Source organism: Anguilla rostrata, chromosome 15, assembly GCF_018555375.3.
Source record: "Anguilla rostrata isolate EN2019 chromosome 15, ASM1855537v3, whole genome shotgun sequence".
NCBI lineage: Eukaryota > Metazoa > Chordata > Actinopteri > Anguilliformes > Anguillidae > Anguilla > Anguilla rostrata.
In genome coordinates, this window is record NC_057947.1 from 23238114 (window position 1) to 23255597 (window position 17484).

A 17484-nucleotide genomic window follows, 5' to 3' on the forward strand; every position below is an offset into this window, starting at 1 on the left:
TTAGTCTTGAAAATATTCCCAAATTAACAAAATTTCCAATAGCTAAATTGAGTTTATCAGGTCAAACACATTCAGCATAGCTCTCTGCAATGCATTTATGAAATGAGGGAGTACTTTCCTGCTTCTGTAGCGTCCTGCTGTTTCCTTTTCAGGGTCGTTTTGAATGGTTTGTTCCAAGTTTACAAATAAAATACAAGGACAGACAGCTTGTTTCCCTCATTTATTTGTACTTTCATTGGAACAACAATAGTGTGCACAAATTGCACAAAATGTCAACTTAAAAAACAGTATTTTAAAAACTGTGAAACGAAAAAAAATAAACACCACCACCTGACATCATCTTTAGTAACAATGCTTACACCTGAGAACTGAGTACGTGTCTTCGTCATGTGACCTTGACCAGATAAACCAAATGGTTACTGCTCAAAGAGAGATGTCTTTAATCTTTGTGACCGAAACAGGTTAATGAAAACAGTTCAGAAGGTGAATTGCAAAGATTCACATCTTCAATCGACTCCACCCCCCCCCCATCTTCAACTGACAAATTTAGAAAATTTCTCCCCCTGCAGCATAATTCCCCTAGTCAGGTAATCCTGAGGACACCTTGTGTTTATAATTGCCGTGGTCACATGTGCAAAAAGACTGAGAAGTACTCTGACCATCTCCACACACAAATGAGGAAATGACTTAAGTAGATAACCTCACTAATTCGCTCATAGGAAGATAGGAGGGCCATTAAGATTTATAGCTAGGTAGATTCTCAGGTAAAAAAAGAAAAAACAGTTACAGCATTGATACTATTAGGCATTTATAGACATTTAATCTCAAGCGCAATACCAGAGGGACATTTTTGACTGCAACTGAACCCCAACAGGACCAGGCTGGTAAGATCCAAATCAGCGGTCAAAGAAGCTGAAAACAAAACAAAACTAACAAAAAAACAAAAACAACCCTTGGGTCCTGTTTAGAGTATAACGCTAAAATAAGCCCTCAGCTGGGCTGACGGCGACGTGTGCTTGTACTACAGACACCACTGAACACAGATCAGTGAAAAAAGGCATTCACAGAAGACCAGATGTGCCTTCCGCACTCTTATTACTCCAACATGGTCAATAAGCAATTTCCTAGTGCGCTAAACAAACAGTGTAGACAGCCGGAAAATGGGAGAGTCCTATTCACAATGTGGAGCTACCACAGGCCATACATTTTTTTTTCTTCCTGAAAATCTGATAATCATTTCTTCATTCCTCATCCATTTAGGTGTATCCATAGCTCCACACAGAGCAAGGCTGGAGTACAAGGTGCAGCCAGACCAGATATGTGACTTTGCTTGGGCAGACTTCATTTGGACCTAATGGTAACGATGCCACAAACCACACATAACTGGCACAGAAGCACTCTAAGTTAGCAGAAATTTTAACATTTGATAACAGCTGGTAAACCACTCTCCTACATCACAGCACAGTCACATTGAGCACTGATATAAACCACAATCATATCAATATAAAACATCTCATTGTGTGTGTGTTTTTTTATTTCTTTTTTTAAATCTTTTTTTAAAATTAAGACAAAGTTCGGCCTGTACAAATTTGTTCACAATTAACATTTGGTCAGAGGCAGGGTCCGTACAAGTTAAAGCACGGGAACTGCACCATACGCACATGCACACAGACATGGACACACACACGCTCACATACGTGTACACACGCACACACGTAGCCTTATGCGCAAACACAGGCACACACACACACACAGAGGTGCAGGTACAATCACAGTGCAGGAGACACAGACCTGTGTCGGAGGTGTGTATGTGTGTATCACCCTAGCAACCAGGAGAAGCAGAAATGCCAGAAATGGAGAGGGGCTACGATATTACAGGGAGCCAAACGCTCATCGGTTACAGGTTGAGGCAATGGTACATCTCCAACAGAGCGGTATTCTCAACGAGTTAACTCTGGGGGTGGATGGAGAGCTGCACAGAGAGCTGCATATTCTGCATGCACACAGGAAAGCAACAATCTGAAGGCCTCACCCCAGCAAATGAAAATATGAACGGATGGGGTGGGGTGGGGTGGGGGGCATTTCTGCATGAAGGCACCGGCTGTGTAATTGAGGAGGGAGAATGGAAAGGCGATGGGCGGCACTCCTGTTCAGAATCACGGCGGATTTTCCGCCAGGCCTTGCAGGAGAATGGCCAGGGCCTGTATCATGAAGCCGGGTTAGTGAGCTAGCTGGATAACTGCCCCGACTAAAACTAATATATGCATAGTCCCCACTGGCAGAATGCAGGACAAGCCCAGGGAGGCTAACCATAAGAGAGCTCATGGGTGCCACTGACATTCCTGTCCCTTCCTCATTCTCCACCGGTTTTAGTACACACATTCCGAGGAAGTCTACATCTCAGTCTCCGCTCATATGAGGGAAACCCCCACCCCCCTATGTGCACAGCGGCTGGACAAACTGGAGTGAAGCGTAAGTAAAAGTGAACACTGTTACAGCATATGATTAAAAAAAGTTTTTGAGCATACAGAGACAAAGAACTGCAATAGCCTACCAAGTAACTGTTACTAAGCCACTGATTGACAGCAACACAAGGAACTCATTCTTGTAAAAGTAGAGGGCTGGGGAATTACAGGGGACCAGGCTAGTGTAGCGCCCCCTGGTGGCCGTGAGGGAGTGAGGTAGCAGGCGCGGCTTGGGAGCATGAGAACAGCTGTTCAGGCGGGTCTCACTCACACACGCACACACGCATGCACGTACGCACGCACACACACACACACACACACAACGCAACAGACAGCAGGAAAGTTAGCAGTTGTAACCTTATTTGCACATCTAACCCCGTACGATTCAGTTTTGCCTGGCAAAACGGCTAGGTTTTTTTTCCCACCCAAAATCGGTAACCGAGAGTTAACTGTGCAATCACTTGCTTTGACTGATCAGTTAAGTGCTGAGTAGCAGTGAACACCTGCACACCCTGTGGCTCTACAAGGGCAAGCCTGAAGACCCCTCATCCAAGTCAAACTTAGAATACAGGGTGTAGAAAAATTCATTGTGCGAGCAGGCCAATATATTGCACCTAGTAAACACTTTTAAGGCAAATGACCAAATTCACAATATTTGAGCCATTCAGCCCCTGGGTGAACGATGGAAAAGTACCAGTAGCAAGTTTTCTATTGATGTGCGGCCGCTTTTCCTTCCTTGAACTGAATCTGAACGCTTCACAATACATTTCGTAGATGTGAAAGTTTCTTTATATAAAGGGACATAAGAAGGGAATTAACAACTGATTGGTAAAACTGCTGAACCAATCCATGGAAAGGAGGTATCTTCACATTGTGACAGTGTGCTGGTTTGATGGAAAGGCTCAATGTTGCCCCTGTAGAGTGACCAAACTGCAGGGCATGCTGTCCGACGCCCTGCTCATGCCCTGCTCACGCCCTGCGTTTGCACAGCATGCAGAGGGAGTGTCAGGGTCACGCGGATCATCACAGGGCAGGGGGGAGTTTGGGAGGGGGGAGGGCAGGGGCAGGCAGGAGGAAGAGGTTGAGGGGTTGAGGAGTGAGCCTGCCTAACAAACAAGTACGGTGTTTAAAAACAAGAAATCTTCTGTCAGGCTCATTCCATTGGCCGAGAAGCAAGGCAGTGGCCTGCCTGCTCAGAATGACGGACACCTCTTTCAGAGAAAAGGCAAGTCAGGAGTTGTAAGGACATCAGAACAGATGCTAAAACATCATCCACACATTCAGCATGTCCAAACTTTCAACTTGACAATTGGAGCTGGCTAGTTTGTGGCATCTGTGCTTGTTTCAGGATGTGCAGGTGGACAGTGGGGGCAGGTGGATTTTGGGTATCAGACAGGTTCACCTTCCTGCTCTTTCCATACTTCCGGGTTCCGAAGTCACTTGGTACAATGCAGCCAAGATTCCAACTGCTTCCATTCTGTTGCTTTGAGTAGTGATGATTGCTTAAGGCTAAGAGTGTTTGGCCACTGAGGTGACAGCACAGATCATCTATTGCAGCCAGATGGTCAGCTCCATATTTTTCACAATGAAAGTTCTGTCCTTGCCACTGATAAAGCTGCAAGTGTTCCAATTTGCTGGTTCATTATGAATATTCACGGTGGGCATGGCTGTATTCAGAACATACGCAGCTACCACAGCAAAGCAGATGGCAGAGGAACCACCTGCTGCCAACCAGAACCTTACTGGACAAGGAAGTACAGAGAAAGGGATGCAGGAGCTGACCATCTGGTTTGCACATAGAGCATCTGCGGTGACAGCGATGAAGCGCCTGGTAAGGATGGCAGTGCTGGGTTACAGGTAGGGACTTACGGAGAGAGACACTAAAGTCTCTCCCAACGACCAGATTATTAACATAACACAGCCACGTCACAATACCAATAACAACATGATATTGGAATAGATAAATTAATGTACAATTATAATAATAATAATAATAATAATACCCTGTTGGGAATCCCCAGGAGTGACATCATGAGACGGGGGGTGGGTTGGGGCGCAGGGTAACTCCACAGAGATTCCCGTCGTCCCCCACAGGGCCCCGCAGAGAAGCATGGCGGGTGGTCCCGCCCCCCTGACCCCGCTGTGCAGAGAGCCCGTCTCTGTAGGCGGAGCCTGTACAGGTGCGGGAGGCGGAGTCTCACAGGCGCCAGGCCAGGGCCAGTAGGGCCAGCGGCACGCACAGAAAGTGTGTCACACGGTAGAGATGTAGCATGGAGAAGGTCACCATGGCGATGCACAGGGGCAGCAGGATGTGGGAGCTCAGGGCCAGCAGTTTACTGCAAAATAAAGACGCGCACACACACAAACATACACACAAACACACACACACACACAAACACACACACACACAAACATACACACAAACACACACAAACACACACACACACAAACAAACACACAAACGCATATACACACAAACATACGCATGCATACACACACACACACAAACATACACACACGCAAACACGCATGCACAGTTCAATGAATCATGATACCATCATTATAGCACGTGTGCCAATAAGTTGATTTGTGATATCCAAAAAATACTGCCATACTGTCCATAATACTGTCCATACTGCCTCTACATACACAAATAAGATATACAACTGAATGTTGCAGTATAGCAGTTACATTGAGTTCTCTTTGATAACCAAGTGAGACAGTAAAAGATACAGTCACAAATACAGTAAGAGTGAGGGACACCGAGAGACAGACAGAGACAGAGAGTAGGTGAGAGATAAACGCAGACATTGAGATAGACAGTAAGGGACAAAGACAGGAAAATACAAAGAGAGACAGACAGACAGGCAGAGACAGACAGACACAGGGAGATACAGATAGACAGACACAGGGAGGGAGAGACAGACAGACAGGGAGAGACAGACAGACAGGGAGAGACAGACAGACACAGGCAGGGAGAGACAGACAGACACAGGCAGGGAGAGACAGACAGACACAGGCAGGGAGAGACAGACAGACACACAGACACAGGGAGGGAGAGACAGACAGACAGGGAGAGACAGACGGACACACGGAGAGACAGACAGACACAGACAGGGAGAGACAGACAGACACACAGACACAGGGAGGGAGAGACAGACAGGGAGAGACAGACAGACACAGACAGGGAGAGACAGGCAGACACAGGGAGAGACAGACAGACAGACAGGGAGAGACAGACAGACACAGGCAGGGAGAGACAGACAGACACAGGCAGTCACACGGGGCAGTCACACAGGCAGGCTGGTGGCTGGTGTACCTGCGGCGCAGTATTAGTGTGTTGCAGTTGACTAACAGAATAGTGGCGGTGAGCAGAGGAAGTGCAAATGGCCAGCAGGGGTCAGGATCCAACCGTACAGAATACCTGCAAAGAGAAGAACGAGAAGTGTGTGTGCGCGGGTGTGTGTATGGAGAGAAACAAAGACAGAGTGACAGAGAGAGAGTGAGTGCATGTGTGCGCGTGTGCGTGGAGAGGGAGATAAAGAAAGAGAGATAGAGAGAGTGAGTGCCCGTGTGTGCCTGTGTGTGAGTGCTGTACCTCAGGCTCCGGGCCCAGTGGAGCAGTGATGGAGCGTTCAGCATCAGGGGCACAGTCAGTAAAGCAGACAGACTCAGGTGCAGCTGCAGGTCATCTGTCACCTCCTGCAGCGCTGACTCCGACAGCAGGGGGGCGCCGTTACATTCTTTTGAGCAGCTCTGACCCACAGCGTCCCCTGAGTCTTTCTCTTTCTCTCCGTTCTGCTGCTGGGGAGCCTGGGTAATGCGGTGCGAGACAGGACAAAAATCAGCTGCCTGCAGTAACCGCCTGAGTGGAACTGAAAGTGTATGCTAATGCTAACATTTTTACACAGTCCATAGCTGGAGCTGACCTCACTGCAGTCACACTTACCAGGTTCAAAACGTTCTCCAGCGTCCGCTTTGACATCTGCAGCCGAAGCACCTGTTCAAACAGAAAAAACACACATGAAGGCACAGTCCAGGGCAATGCCCTTATTTATTGTGTGTGTCAGTGCACACATCTGTAATCCACAGTGACTTATGTTTCCACACCTCAGGATTCCTGTCATCCATTTCACACAGCTTCATGTTTACCGGACAAAATGGGACTTTGCTCTCCCGTATCGAGAGTGGAACCTACGCCCCTCTGGTGCTCTGACGGGCGGGCCGACTCACCCGGTACAGGTGGAGCAGGAAGGCGGCGGTGAGGGCCAGGGCCCCGCAGGTGGCCCAGCCCAGCAGACCCAGGGAGGGGATGAGCAGCAGCTGGAGCCAGGGGTGTAGCGTTCCCCCGTCCCGGGACGCACTGGGCCTAGAGGGACACACAGACAGACCCGGGGGGGGGGTGAGCACAAACTACAGAAAATAAACAAGATGGGAGCAATTTCCTAATTCAGCGGGTTAGCGGCGCCGAATGTTGTAGGTCATGACCCCGAGTTAAAGAGAACCTGCAAGGCACAGGGTGATGAGGTCACAACACGGCGCCTTGCCTGTGCAACGGGGCCAGGACCAGGGAGAGCATCCGGAGGAAGAGCTGCAGCAGGGTGCTGCCCCAGAAGGCCACAGTGACCCCCAGCACACATAAGACCAGCGACAGGAGGCGGGTCCATTCCTCCTCAGGGGCCGGCCAATCAGAGGGCTCCGAGTCCCCGCCTCCAGCGTCCAGCGACGACAGCGGCAGGCCGTCCACAGGGGGGAGCCAGAGAGCTGTCCAACCCTCCTGGAACCAGCTGAGCCTGAAAAAGGGCGTTACAACTCTTTCTTCAGCAATGTGCCATAACACATTATCTTCTCAAAAGTGAAATCAAATCAAAATGAGCTGTTATTTCCTCCATTCAAAGAATTCTGACACAAACCCATTTCCATCTCTGTGACAATGTTATTTCAGTGGGAGAGATTCAAAACCAGGTGCCATTCAAATGAAACCCAGTAGGTAGAGTGAAGAGCAGTTATATGACTCACCTGAGCAGCAGGTGCAGCAGGTAGACGGGCAGCTCCACCTTAATGGGCAGAGCAACTCCGCCCACAGCCTCGCTCATCTTCATCGGATGACCTGCAGGGTGGCAGCATGTCACTCACTAACACACACACACACACATAGCATTACACACAAGCACACATACAGAAAAACACACAGAGTGCATCACTCACCAGTCCTCACAAGGGCCTTCAGCTGTCCCTCTAAAGCCAGCAGAAGCCCCACTGCAGTGTAGACAGGCAGGGTGGATCCACAGAACCTCAGGACCTGAAAACACGCACACGCACATGCACACACGTGTGCAAGGACACACATGGAACATTGTCAGAGTGTTACCATTTGTCCAACACATCTCTCACCAATGACATTCCATCCCATTATCTAGGATTCACATCCTTCACGTTCCTTTAGGTCTGAATATATGAAGCTGCTGTGGTTTTCTTTGAACAGCCTTCCTCAGGTCTTACCTGCCCCAGCACCTTGGGAAAGGAGGTCCTCACAAAGATCTGGAGCAAATGAAAGAGAGAGAGAGAGAGAGAGAGAGGGATAAAGGGAGGGAGAGAGAGAGAGAGCGAGCGAGAGAGAAAGAGTGGGAGAGAGGGAGAGGGAGAGAGGAATCATTAAAACCATGCCGCGGACTGTGGCTCAGTCAGAATGGAGCATGGTGGGAGAAGCGATGGATGCGTTTACCTTGTACTGGCAGTTGGGGGCTGTGTGGAGTTGAAGCAGAGCGCTGGATGTGTTGCCTGGGCGACTGGTGTGCAGCATGGCAGCGATCTCTGTAACCGACGGTAAACTGAGGGACAAGACACAGAGAACAACATCAAGAAAACGCCTCAAATGACAACGGTGAGTGGGAAAATAAAAACCAGACAGACGGGAAGATCTACAGACATACAGATCTAACCTGGCTGTACTGAAGGAATCTTCTCTGAACCACGGCACTGTCAGTCTGTACACACTGGGCAGTCTGTCTGTACAGCGGAACAGGGATAGAAAGAGAAAAGGAGAAGGACAGCTGTTTGAGGCATGCGGTTGGGAGCAGTTAATCCTGGTACAGATATCGGAAAGAGGCGGGGCTGGGGGGGGGGTTACGTCATTTGAGATTATGTTACTGACACACTGCTGGTGAATGAGAAACACAGAGAGGAAGCTACTGACACACTGCTGGTGAATGAGGTCCTCAGTGAGGAAGCTACTGACACACTGCTTGAGAATGAGGTCTTCAGAGAGGAAGCTACTGACACACTGCTGGTGAATGAGGAAAACAGAGAGGAAGCTACTGACACACTGCTGGTGAATGACGTCCTCAGAGAGGAAGCTACTGACACACTGCTTGAGAATGAGGCTCTCTGATGCAGTGAGGTTTGAGGAGAAAGCAGGCGCTCACCTTTGGCAGCTTTGCACTGGCCCACGATGGTGATCCTGAAAGCCTGATAGACCTGCCAACACACAACAGCACATTCACAGAGGGTCACAGAAAGAGATGGAGCGAGAAAGAGTGAGAGAAGAAGAGGAGGAGAGAGAAAGAAAGAGAAAATACCTGGTGGAAGTGCTGAAGCTGAATGTTGTGAAACAGCCCAGATGAGCTCAGAGTGACATCACTGACCGTCAAACCTGAACACAGAGAAATTTGCTCAGGTCAGCACACAAATAAGCACACACAACACATATTTAAGCTCGCCATACTCCGTATATTTTTTATCTGTATAGCATTCAGGTGTGGGAAGTGGGTGGACTAAGCCAATGACTCCTCCCACTTACCGAAGGACAGCACATGAGGGACAGGTACGGTCACGGTCCGAGACTCCAGGATGAGCCACTCGCACTCCACGCTGAACTGTGACACAAACGTACCAGAGCGAAAAGTTATCAACCAAGTCTGCAACAAATACAGCTAATACCAACAGAGTCAGAAACTTATGCTGTTATAAAGCACGGGACAGGCTGGTTCCAACCATGGCTCCAAACGGACAAGTAAACTATCAGACGTGTCTAATGAACAGGAGTGAGAAAAAAGCAGAGGCCTTAAGAGGTGGTACCTGCTTCCCACTGAGGTTGGAGGCACCGATGACCAGGTGAGAGATGGAGGATAGATCGCTGAGCTTCACTGTAATTGCCTGGGGGGGGGAGTGTGACAGATGGACAGACCAATCACATCATGGATTTATCTGTGCTTCAAGCAACAGTGAAATTTACATCATCATATGCACACAGGACTCTGGGCTTGGTTTGGGTATGTGGAGGGAGGTCATATCTGGTAGGTGTGAGTATCTTGAAGGAGAACACATCTGGGTATGTTTGAGTATGTTGAGGGAAAGTGAATCTGGGTAGGACTCAGCATGGTGAGGGAGAGTATATGTCAGTAGGTTACTGTATGCTGAGGCACTGTCTCTGGGTAGATTAGTGTTAGGGGTCTAAGGGTTACCTTGTAGGCCGGCAGCAGCTCTGTTTCCCAGGAAAGGTCTACACCCTGCACACTGAGAGAGGGAGCACAGTCAGGGGTGAGAGTCACGTGAGCTCGACATCACCTAGAACCCATATCACTATACTTTCTGTCTCACGTTTACCTGAATGCCCAAGCTAGTTACTTCATCTGAATTGGTACAGCAACTATTGTATACTATAAAAATGAAGACACAAGACATGAAGAAGTCACAACATACTGCCTCCAGTTGTTCAACAACACATCCTTTCTCAGTAGAGTCCATCTCACTAAACTTTTGAGGAACAAAAGAAGCCAAATTGACAAGAGAGGGGATTGTAAAGGAGGGAGGAGATACCAAGACTAAAAGCGAGAGAGAGAGAGAGAGAGAGAGAGAGAGAGAGTGAGAGAGAGAGAGACCGAGAAAGGGAGTGAGAGAAGTACTCACCACATGGAGCCCTCCATCCGAGTGCAGCCATAGAGCCAGCTTGTCATCTCCTGTGAGCACAGAGCAGACACAGAGCACGCTCAGACCACACCCCACACAAGAAGCCACTGACGCTCCAGCCAATCAGCGGAGAGGAGAGCCGTTCACTCACCATGTTGCTGCTGCGACAGTAGAAGTGGCTGTAGGCTTTTCTGCGACTGGAGAGGGCGAAGAGGAAGTACTTCACTCGCGGCTCCTGAAAGAAAAACATGAGAGACACAAGATACGTGACGTGTATCCACTTAGCACACAGGACTCTATTGCACACCTGCACTGTAGAGTCGCACCTTAGGGCTGCTGTAGGCCAGTCGCAGCGTGTTCACCTCCGTCCAGGCGTCGGCAGGACCTGGGGAAAGAAAGACAGGGAGGCGATTCTGAAAGGGTCCAGGCACCTTAATGTCTGTGTCCTGACCACTCATGCACCTCTGGTCCCTCCCCCTTTCTCAGGCCCCTCCCCCGTCCCTCCAGCCCCTCCCCCCTGCTGGATGCTGACCGGAGAATCTGATGTGAGTGTCCTCCTGGACTCCCAGCAGCCGCACAGGGTGCCTGACGAAGTGATGCCTCAGCACAGTCATTCTCAGCACAGGGTCATCTGTGAACTGAGGAGATACACACAGCTAACACAGGGGACCTGAACACAGGAGATATGTACAGCTAACACAGGGGATCTGAACACAGGAGATATGCACAGTTAACTCACAGTAAACAGAGATACATATGCAGGTAGTGCAATCACCATACAGATGAGACAGGTTAACCAAGCACAGCCAGATAGAGAACAAATGCAGGTGAACTACAGATACATATTCATACACACAGTTGGTGGGGTAGATACTACAATACAATACAATAAAAATAAACAACAGAAACATATGCACGTATTAATACTCAGTTTGCATTATTCACCTGTCTTGTGTCTGGATCGATGAGGTCAAAGAATGCCCGTACCGTAGCAAGAACCAACTCCTTGCACCTGTAACACACACCCACACATGCACATATACACAACCAAAGCATTAAAACTGCAGTTTGACAAAAATAACAATGAACTACCATTTCTCTTAAATAATTTTGGGTCAGCTAAGGTTAATGGAGAGCTGGGGTGTGCGTATTGAACTGTCAGGATTTAATTACATGATTTAACAGGAGCCACTGATTGGACGATCTGAGCCTGCAATCTTTCTAGGTGACAGTTGGCTAGAAGCCATCCCTAAAACCCTTGGCATTGTTCTCTAAGAAAGGGAGTGAACGCAGAAGATGTAGATCATCCACAATCTCCACTGAGCCACCCAGGAACTGACCACAAAACACTGCTACAGAATACCTTCATCCATTTGATTGGCTAAGCCTGTTGGGATATTTTCTGCTTTAAAATATGACGACTCTTACCTCCGCACCCACAATTCCTTGCTCCCCTCATCCCGACCCCATTCAACCCCCTCCCTCCTAGCAGAGGGCCCTGGCAGACCTACCACACAATGGAGAGGTGGTCCGTTGACACCCAAGTCCTGGGGACAGCTGTGGCCTTGCAGAGAGAGAGAGAGAGAGAGAGATAGAGAGAGAGAGAAAGACAGAGAGAGGGACAGACAGCATTATTGTTCATTGCCACTGAATCCAGAATGGCCCACTGTGACATCAGCTTAGTCTGTGATAGAAACGGAGGACGCAATGACTCAAACCTACCACTAGGGAGAGCTTGTTGGGGTCCCCCGCTGGACAGGGCAGGGCAGTCAGGCCTGAGCGCACCTGGTAGTCACGGTAACCGCCCCCAACTGATAGCACCGTCACGTTGTGCACGTCCGTCGCACCACTGTACCAGCGGCCCTTCACTGCAGAGTAAAACTCTGGAACAGGGACGGACAGACAGCATATACACTCAGCAGCACATTTAAGAACGCAAAGAATTCTTCCCCTTCTTTTTTTTCCTCATTATTAGTAACTTCCAACACAATATTATTGAGAATGACATAGAGCGTGTTATTAACAAGAGAAATACAACAAACACAATTACATTACAATCGCTTGGCAGACGCTCCTATCCTGAGCGAGGAACAGTAGTGAAGAATGCCAGCGTTACTCTCAGGAGTACAAAAATGTAGTATCAAAAATGAATGGTTTAAAGATCTCTGGCAACATAAACTTTTACATTATATCAAGGAAAAAGCATTGATAAACATAAACATAAAGATCAGTGAATTCTTGCCACATAGTACAGACTTCCACATATTGAACACGATCATACGAGCTGTATGAGTTTCACTAGGTTTACATGAACACAAAGGCCAGTAGATGAACCCAGCGATTTGATAACCCCTCCATGCGGGGCAGCGGGGTGGGGAGTTACCGAGCAGCTGGGTGTCCAGGGGCAGCACGGGGGCGCTGTGGGGGGACGCCTGGGTCAGGATGAGGCTGACCAGCTGGGGGCTGAAGCGGGGCAAGGTGAAGAGCGCCCGGGCCACCACGCCCCCCATGGAGTGTCCCACCAGCACCACGCTCCGCGGGGGCTGGGCCTGCTTCTGAAGGTGGACAGCGGATGGGGGAGAGGGGGAGGCGGTTAGTTTGGGGAGGGAAGGGGGGCGTCAATTATGTTTTCACCGACTTCCAGTTTAATCTCTGCCTATTTTTTCGGTTACATTAGACCTGCTGAACTGGTTTTTCCCATGGCTACAAAATGCCATCTGCCTGCAATCCTTTTGTGTCAGCTGTTTCCAGCTCCCCATTTACACCTCAATTTCATGTTTTATTTTGTTTTTTTCATTTATCTCCCCTCGAGCTTGATTTCCACTGGGTTCAAAACCTCGTCCTGCAGCCAGGTGCGTCTGCCAATGGACTCCCAGGCCAATGTCAAATCCATCAATCTTTCCGAATGCAAATGTACAACACTCTTCAATAAGACTCTGCTTGCTTATCCATTGTGTGAAACATGTATTCTACTCAAGAGCAACACACCCATTGAAAGCTTTCTCCTCACCAACCAAGTACAGGTGGAGTGCAATTATTTCAATTGGTAAAAGGCCAATAGAATGTTATGCGAAGGGGCTTATGGTAGATGGAGCTCTCAAGCTCTCACCTCCATTCATGAATTTACCCTTGACCACCCCCCCCCCCAACCCCCACCCCAGGAGATCACGTGACCTTACCCTGTACAGCCGCAGGATGGCCTTGATGCACTCGTGCAGGAAGTGCGTCTGCCTGTACAGGCTCCCGCCGTACAGCGCCACCAGCTCCTCGTTGAAGTCAACAGTGAAAACGTTTAGGTGGAACTTGTTATCCATGGCTTCTGCTTTCCGAAGGGCCACTGAACCCAGGGACCGAGCTGGATGGAAGGAACAGGAAATGTTTCTGTGTACAAAACCCATTCAGTCAAAATCCCATTCAAGTCTAATAACATGGGTTCAGCAGGCAGATACAGAATTGCATCTGGATTTTTCAAATTGGATCACAAAAATATATATACACTTAGAAAGGCCTAAACTTTGTCTACAGACATAATCAATATTGAACTCATGGTCCTGTCAGAGTACTTTCTTTCACTCACCCATGGAGAACATTTGTATCTCCTGGTGGAAATTCCATCTACCAGACTAAGATGGAATCGAGCTGGAACCAGTTTCTGCTCCAGCTGGATACCATCTGGAATTTGGGGATGGTCTGTTGTCTGTACGAAGCTGGCCCACCAACTGGACATGGTCTTGCCAGCATGGCTGCTATCTCAATCATCTTGTTGCCAGATTGACCATATCCAAACCAGCTTCAAACCAACTGGACCAGCTTAAAACCAGGCTGGTCCAACTTAAAACCAGGCAGGAACCAAGCTGGAATTTCCACTAGAGTTCCATTTCCACTAAGTATGTGAATCCACAATTGTAGATTAACAGTAGTAACTTCAACGATAATGCGTTCCCTTTACTAAGGAAAATTCCAGAGAGCGCAAGTGTTTTAAGACAGCAAGGAATGATTTTAACGTTTTGTAAAGAGGTACTTGCAAATCTGCCAAATAACCGTTAATCCTTAATACCCATGACGTAGTTCAAAGTCACCTAAGCCTGGTTTAACAGATGAAAATGAAATAAACATTTTTAGAGCGATTGCCCTCCCTCCTGCACTAGTTCAAACCCTAAAAGCTTGAAAAAGCTCAGATGCTGATTTTACCCAAGCTGGATTTTAGAGGGCTTACAGACAACTTTCAGGCCAGGACAAATGCCCCACGGCTCTGATGCTGGAGTGCCCTGCTGGGTGTGGGGCCCTGTGGGCGCTGCTGGTTCTCACCTTGCTTGTAGCTGCCTGCATTTCCTGGGAGAAAGAGGACAGGGGCGCCACTGAGCTTCAGGCCCCGCGTCTCCTGAGCGTAGAGGCCCTCTCCGTACAGGTAAAGCCCGTATCCCGGATACCGCTGAGCCACGCGCTGGGGCAGGTGCACACGCTGGGAGACACAAAGAAACGCACGGTGCAGCAGCACAGCATAGCGGTTAGGGAACTGGCCCGCTAACTCAGAGGTTGCTGGTTTGAATCCCAACTGGGACACTACCATTGTGCCCGTCAGGAAGATACCTTATGCGAATGGCTGTAGAAATGGACTGTGGGACCACATCAATATAAAACTTAGGCCTAAGCTATTTAAATTTATATGGAAAAGACTGTCTGTTTAATGCCTAAATGTAAACAAATGGGGCTGTTGTAACAGAAAAAACATAACAAAAAAGTACCTGGTCTGGTAAGACTCCCATATATTTCATTGCTGAAATCTCCGCCACTTACCTGCTAAAGCAGGGAATGTGGCCTTACAATTACAAACTGGCCATTTCAGTTTTGAGTATGCTGATATATATTTTCAACTTATTTCAGCTTCACAAAAATACTCAGGTGGGGTGCTATGCCCCAAAAAGAATGAAGCAGTTTTGTTCCACTACTTCCCAAAATGTAAATGGGAAGTAACAGGGAAAAGGCAGCACTCCCAAAAATAACAGCGCAGACAGGGAGCAACCTGGTTTCAATTCTTCACTATCAAACTTACGAGATTCATGCAAATGTGTTTCACTGGTATTTCCTTATGGGAAGGCCTGAGCATCCACAGAGACAGGGATTCTCAGCCCTTCAGACCCTCAGCTCAGACTCAGTTCCCTTCAAATCAAATGCAAAAATGAAGCATAGCTATGAGAGTTGCACCTTCCACCTACCATTTTCACTCTTGATAAAGTTCTGACAGTATTCAAATTTACAGCTATTTAAATTATTTCACAGTAAAGATGTCCCCTTCACCACCCCCATCCACACCCTTACGATTACCTTGAACAGGGGTGAGGAAGGAGGAGTGTATCTCTGTCTGGAATTAATGTGTCCACTCAACTCTTGCTCTTAATGGTCTATTTAGCCCAATCATTCATGTGAAGTTACATTTAGCAACATTTCTTGATAACATCATGAATGAAAGCTGAAGATTCCGATTTAGTCCCAAAACAAACATTTTCGTGTGGTCTAATCTGAGTGAACTACCATTAGTGTGCATGGCTAATTAGCTAATTGAGCCAAGGTAACTGCTGGAAACAAAATCCTTAGTACACACCAGCTCTCCAGGACATTGGACCCCATTCCCAATTTACACAATGAAATAATGTAGGTCAAATGACAAACATAAAAAATCGCAGGCTATAATGACAAGACAACAGGCATTGTGACAGGCTAATGGAATGAGGATCCGATGAACACAGGACACAATATTCCTTAAATTGTCAAAGGTGGGTAATGTACAGAAAGCATAGATACGCTGATGCAGCAGCAGCGTGAGCACATATTTGTATTCCCAAATCAAGAGCAAATTAAAGACAGACTTTACTGAAAAATTAAGAGAAAAATATAAACACATGAAAGTATTCGCAAGAGGTGAAAGACGCTTTCCACATGGAAAAAGAGAAACAACTCTTATTATGAATTTCCGAGAAAATTCATTTTCAAAAGATAGTAAGATATGAATAAAGAATGAGTTTTGGAAGGAACACGTGACCATCCTGTCTGGTAGGAAGCAAGCTGTCGCCACAGGGACCACCTTTTGATTATAATCTCATGGGGGCACAGCGGTTGATCCACCGTTTGGTACAGTAACTAGACAGAGACGTGCGATTATAATGGATGATCCGAGAGTGGCAGACTGCTGATTTATTAATCACCTTAACGTGCTCAACAGATTTATTCCAAATACGTGTGATCCCGCGACACAGCAGAGATCAAACACCCGACACATGAAAGCGCTGAGTGGCCCACACGCCCAGTTACTATCACGTTAACACAGTATCACACATATTCGGTGTAGACGGCCGGCTGTCCAGCTGTTCAGTCGAACAGTGGGAAAAGACAGCGGCCTGGCTAAAGTGATACTACTTGTAATATGACATTTGTCTCCAGGAAGGCGACGATCGAGCTACACTTGTTGAAGAAAAAACCCAGTTCAGTACCAAAAATGTTATAACTGGGTGTGCTGACAATATCGCTGGAATGGACAAGTAATTAAATCACGACATGGTGTGAAAGCGATCAATACGGGGACGGGATAGGTTGAAGGCAATTTCGAAGCTTGTTCCAGGTGCCAAAACAACAGGACGTGCAAGCAAACTAGCTAGGCAGCAACCTTACTGAGGAATTTAATGGCATTTCCGCGTGATTCGTTCCGGTTCTAGAGCAAGATAACGAAATCATAACACCGTGCTAGTTTTGCATCGGTGCGTCTCCAACGCTCACTCATTAAATGGAAAGACTCTTTGCTTTCCGCATGGGCAAGATTGCTAGCGAGCTACTCACCCGGTACTCGGGGTATTCGAACATGTAGGTCATGCTGCATCTGTTTTCCTCGAACCCCGATAGCAGCTCACGTAGCCCCATCGCCAAAAGCCCCAGGGTACAACCATAGAAGGCCACAGTGGCGATTTTCATTGCTTTAATTTGACGTCTCTATTTATTGTTGAGCCGTTTCCATGTCTACCCTACCCTGTCTACTATCTATCTCTATTGTATCATTCCAATGCATATAGTGGTACTGCCAATCTCTTTCCCGGTAACGTCAGTGTGATTGTTGTTGCTG

At 47.8% G+C, this 17484-nt stretch overlaps 1 protein-coding gene across 2 annotated transcripts; it reads right to left on the reverse strand.

Annotated features, from left to right (window-relative positions):
- Positions 1-207: 207 nt before the first annotated feature.
- pgap1 (post-GPI attachment to proteins inositol deacylase 1) lies at positions 208-17467 on the reverse strand. Of its 2 annotated transcripts, none has more exons than XM_064310152.1 (27): positions 17205-17467; positions 14682-14835; positions 13553-13728; positions 12757-12928; positions 12096-12256; positions 11885-11937; positions 11319-11385; positions 10906-11011; positions 10700-10758; positions 10525-10608; positions 10374-10423; positions 9929-9980; positions 9543-9620; positions 9265-9340; positions 9044-9117; positions 8891-8942; positions 8399-8474; positions 8191-8296; positions 7968-8006; positions 7674-7767; positions 7485-7575; positions 7013-7258; positions 6699-6834; positions 6415-6465; positions 6064-6278; positions 5785-5889; positions 208-4801 (listed from the first exon to the last, which is right to left on the reverse strand). In XM_064310152.1, exons 1-27 carry the CDS (start codon positions 17334-17336, stop codon positions 4663-4665), a joined length of 2844 nt encoding a protein of 947 aa, XP_064166222.1. In that variant the 5' UTR covers positions 17337-17467; the 3' UTR covers positions 208-4662. The 2 variants fall into 2 exon arrangements, with proteins under 2 accessions (XP_064166222.1, XP_064166223.1); XM_064310153.1 differs by having other exon boundaries at positions 8408-8474; positions 17205-17466.
- Between the last annotated feature and the right edge of the window lie 17 nt (positions 17468-17484).

Bases quoted from the DNA above. Each gene is read 5' to 3' on its own strand.
- pgap1 (XM_064310152.1), bottom strand. From the start codon at position 17,336: ATGAAAATCGCCACTGTGGCCTTCTATGGTTGTACCCTGGGGCTTTTG. The intron at 11,938-12,095 runs GTAGGTTTGAGT...TCTCTCTGCAAG, and splicing joins CCAACAAGCTCTCCCTAGTG to GCCACAGCTGTCCCCAGGAC. The intron at 9,118-9,264 runs GTAAGTGGGAGG...CTCTGTGTTCAG, and splicing joins CCCTCATGTGCTGTCCTTCG to GTTTGACGGTCAGTGATGTC.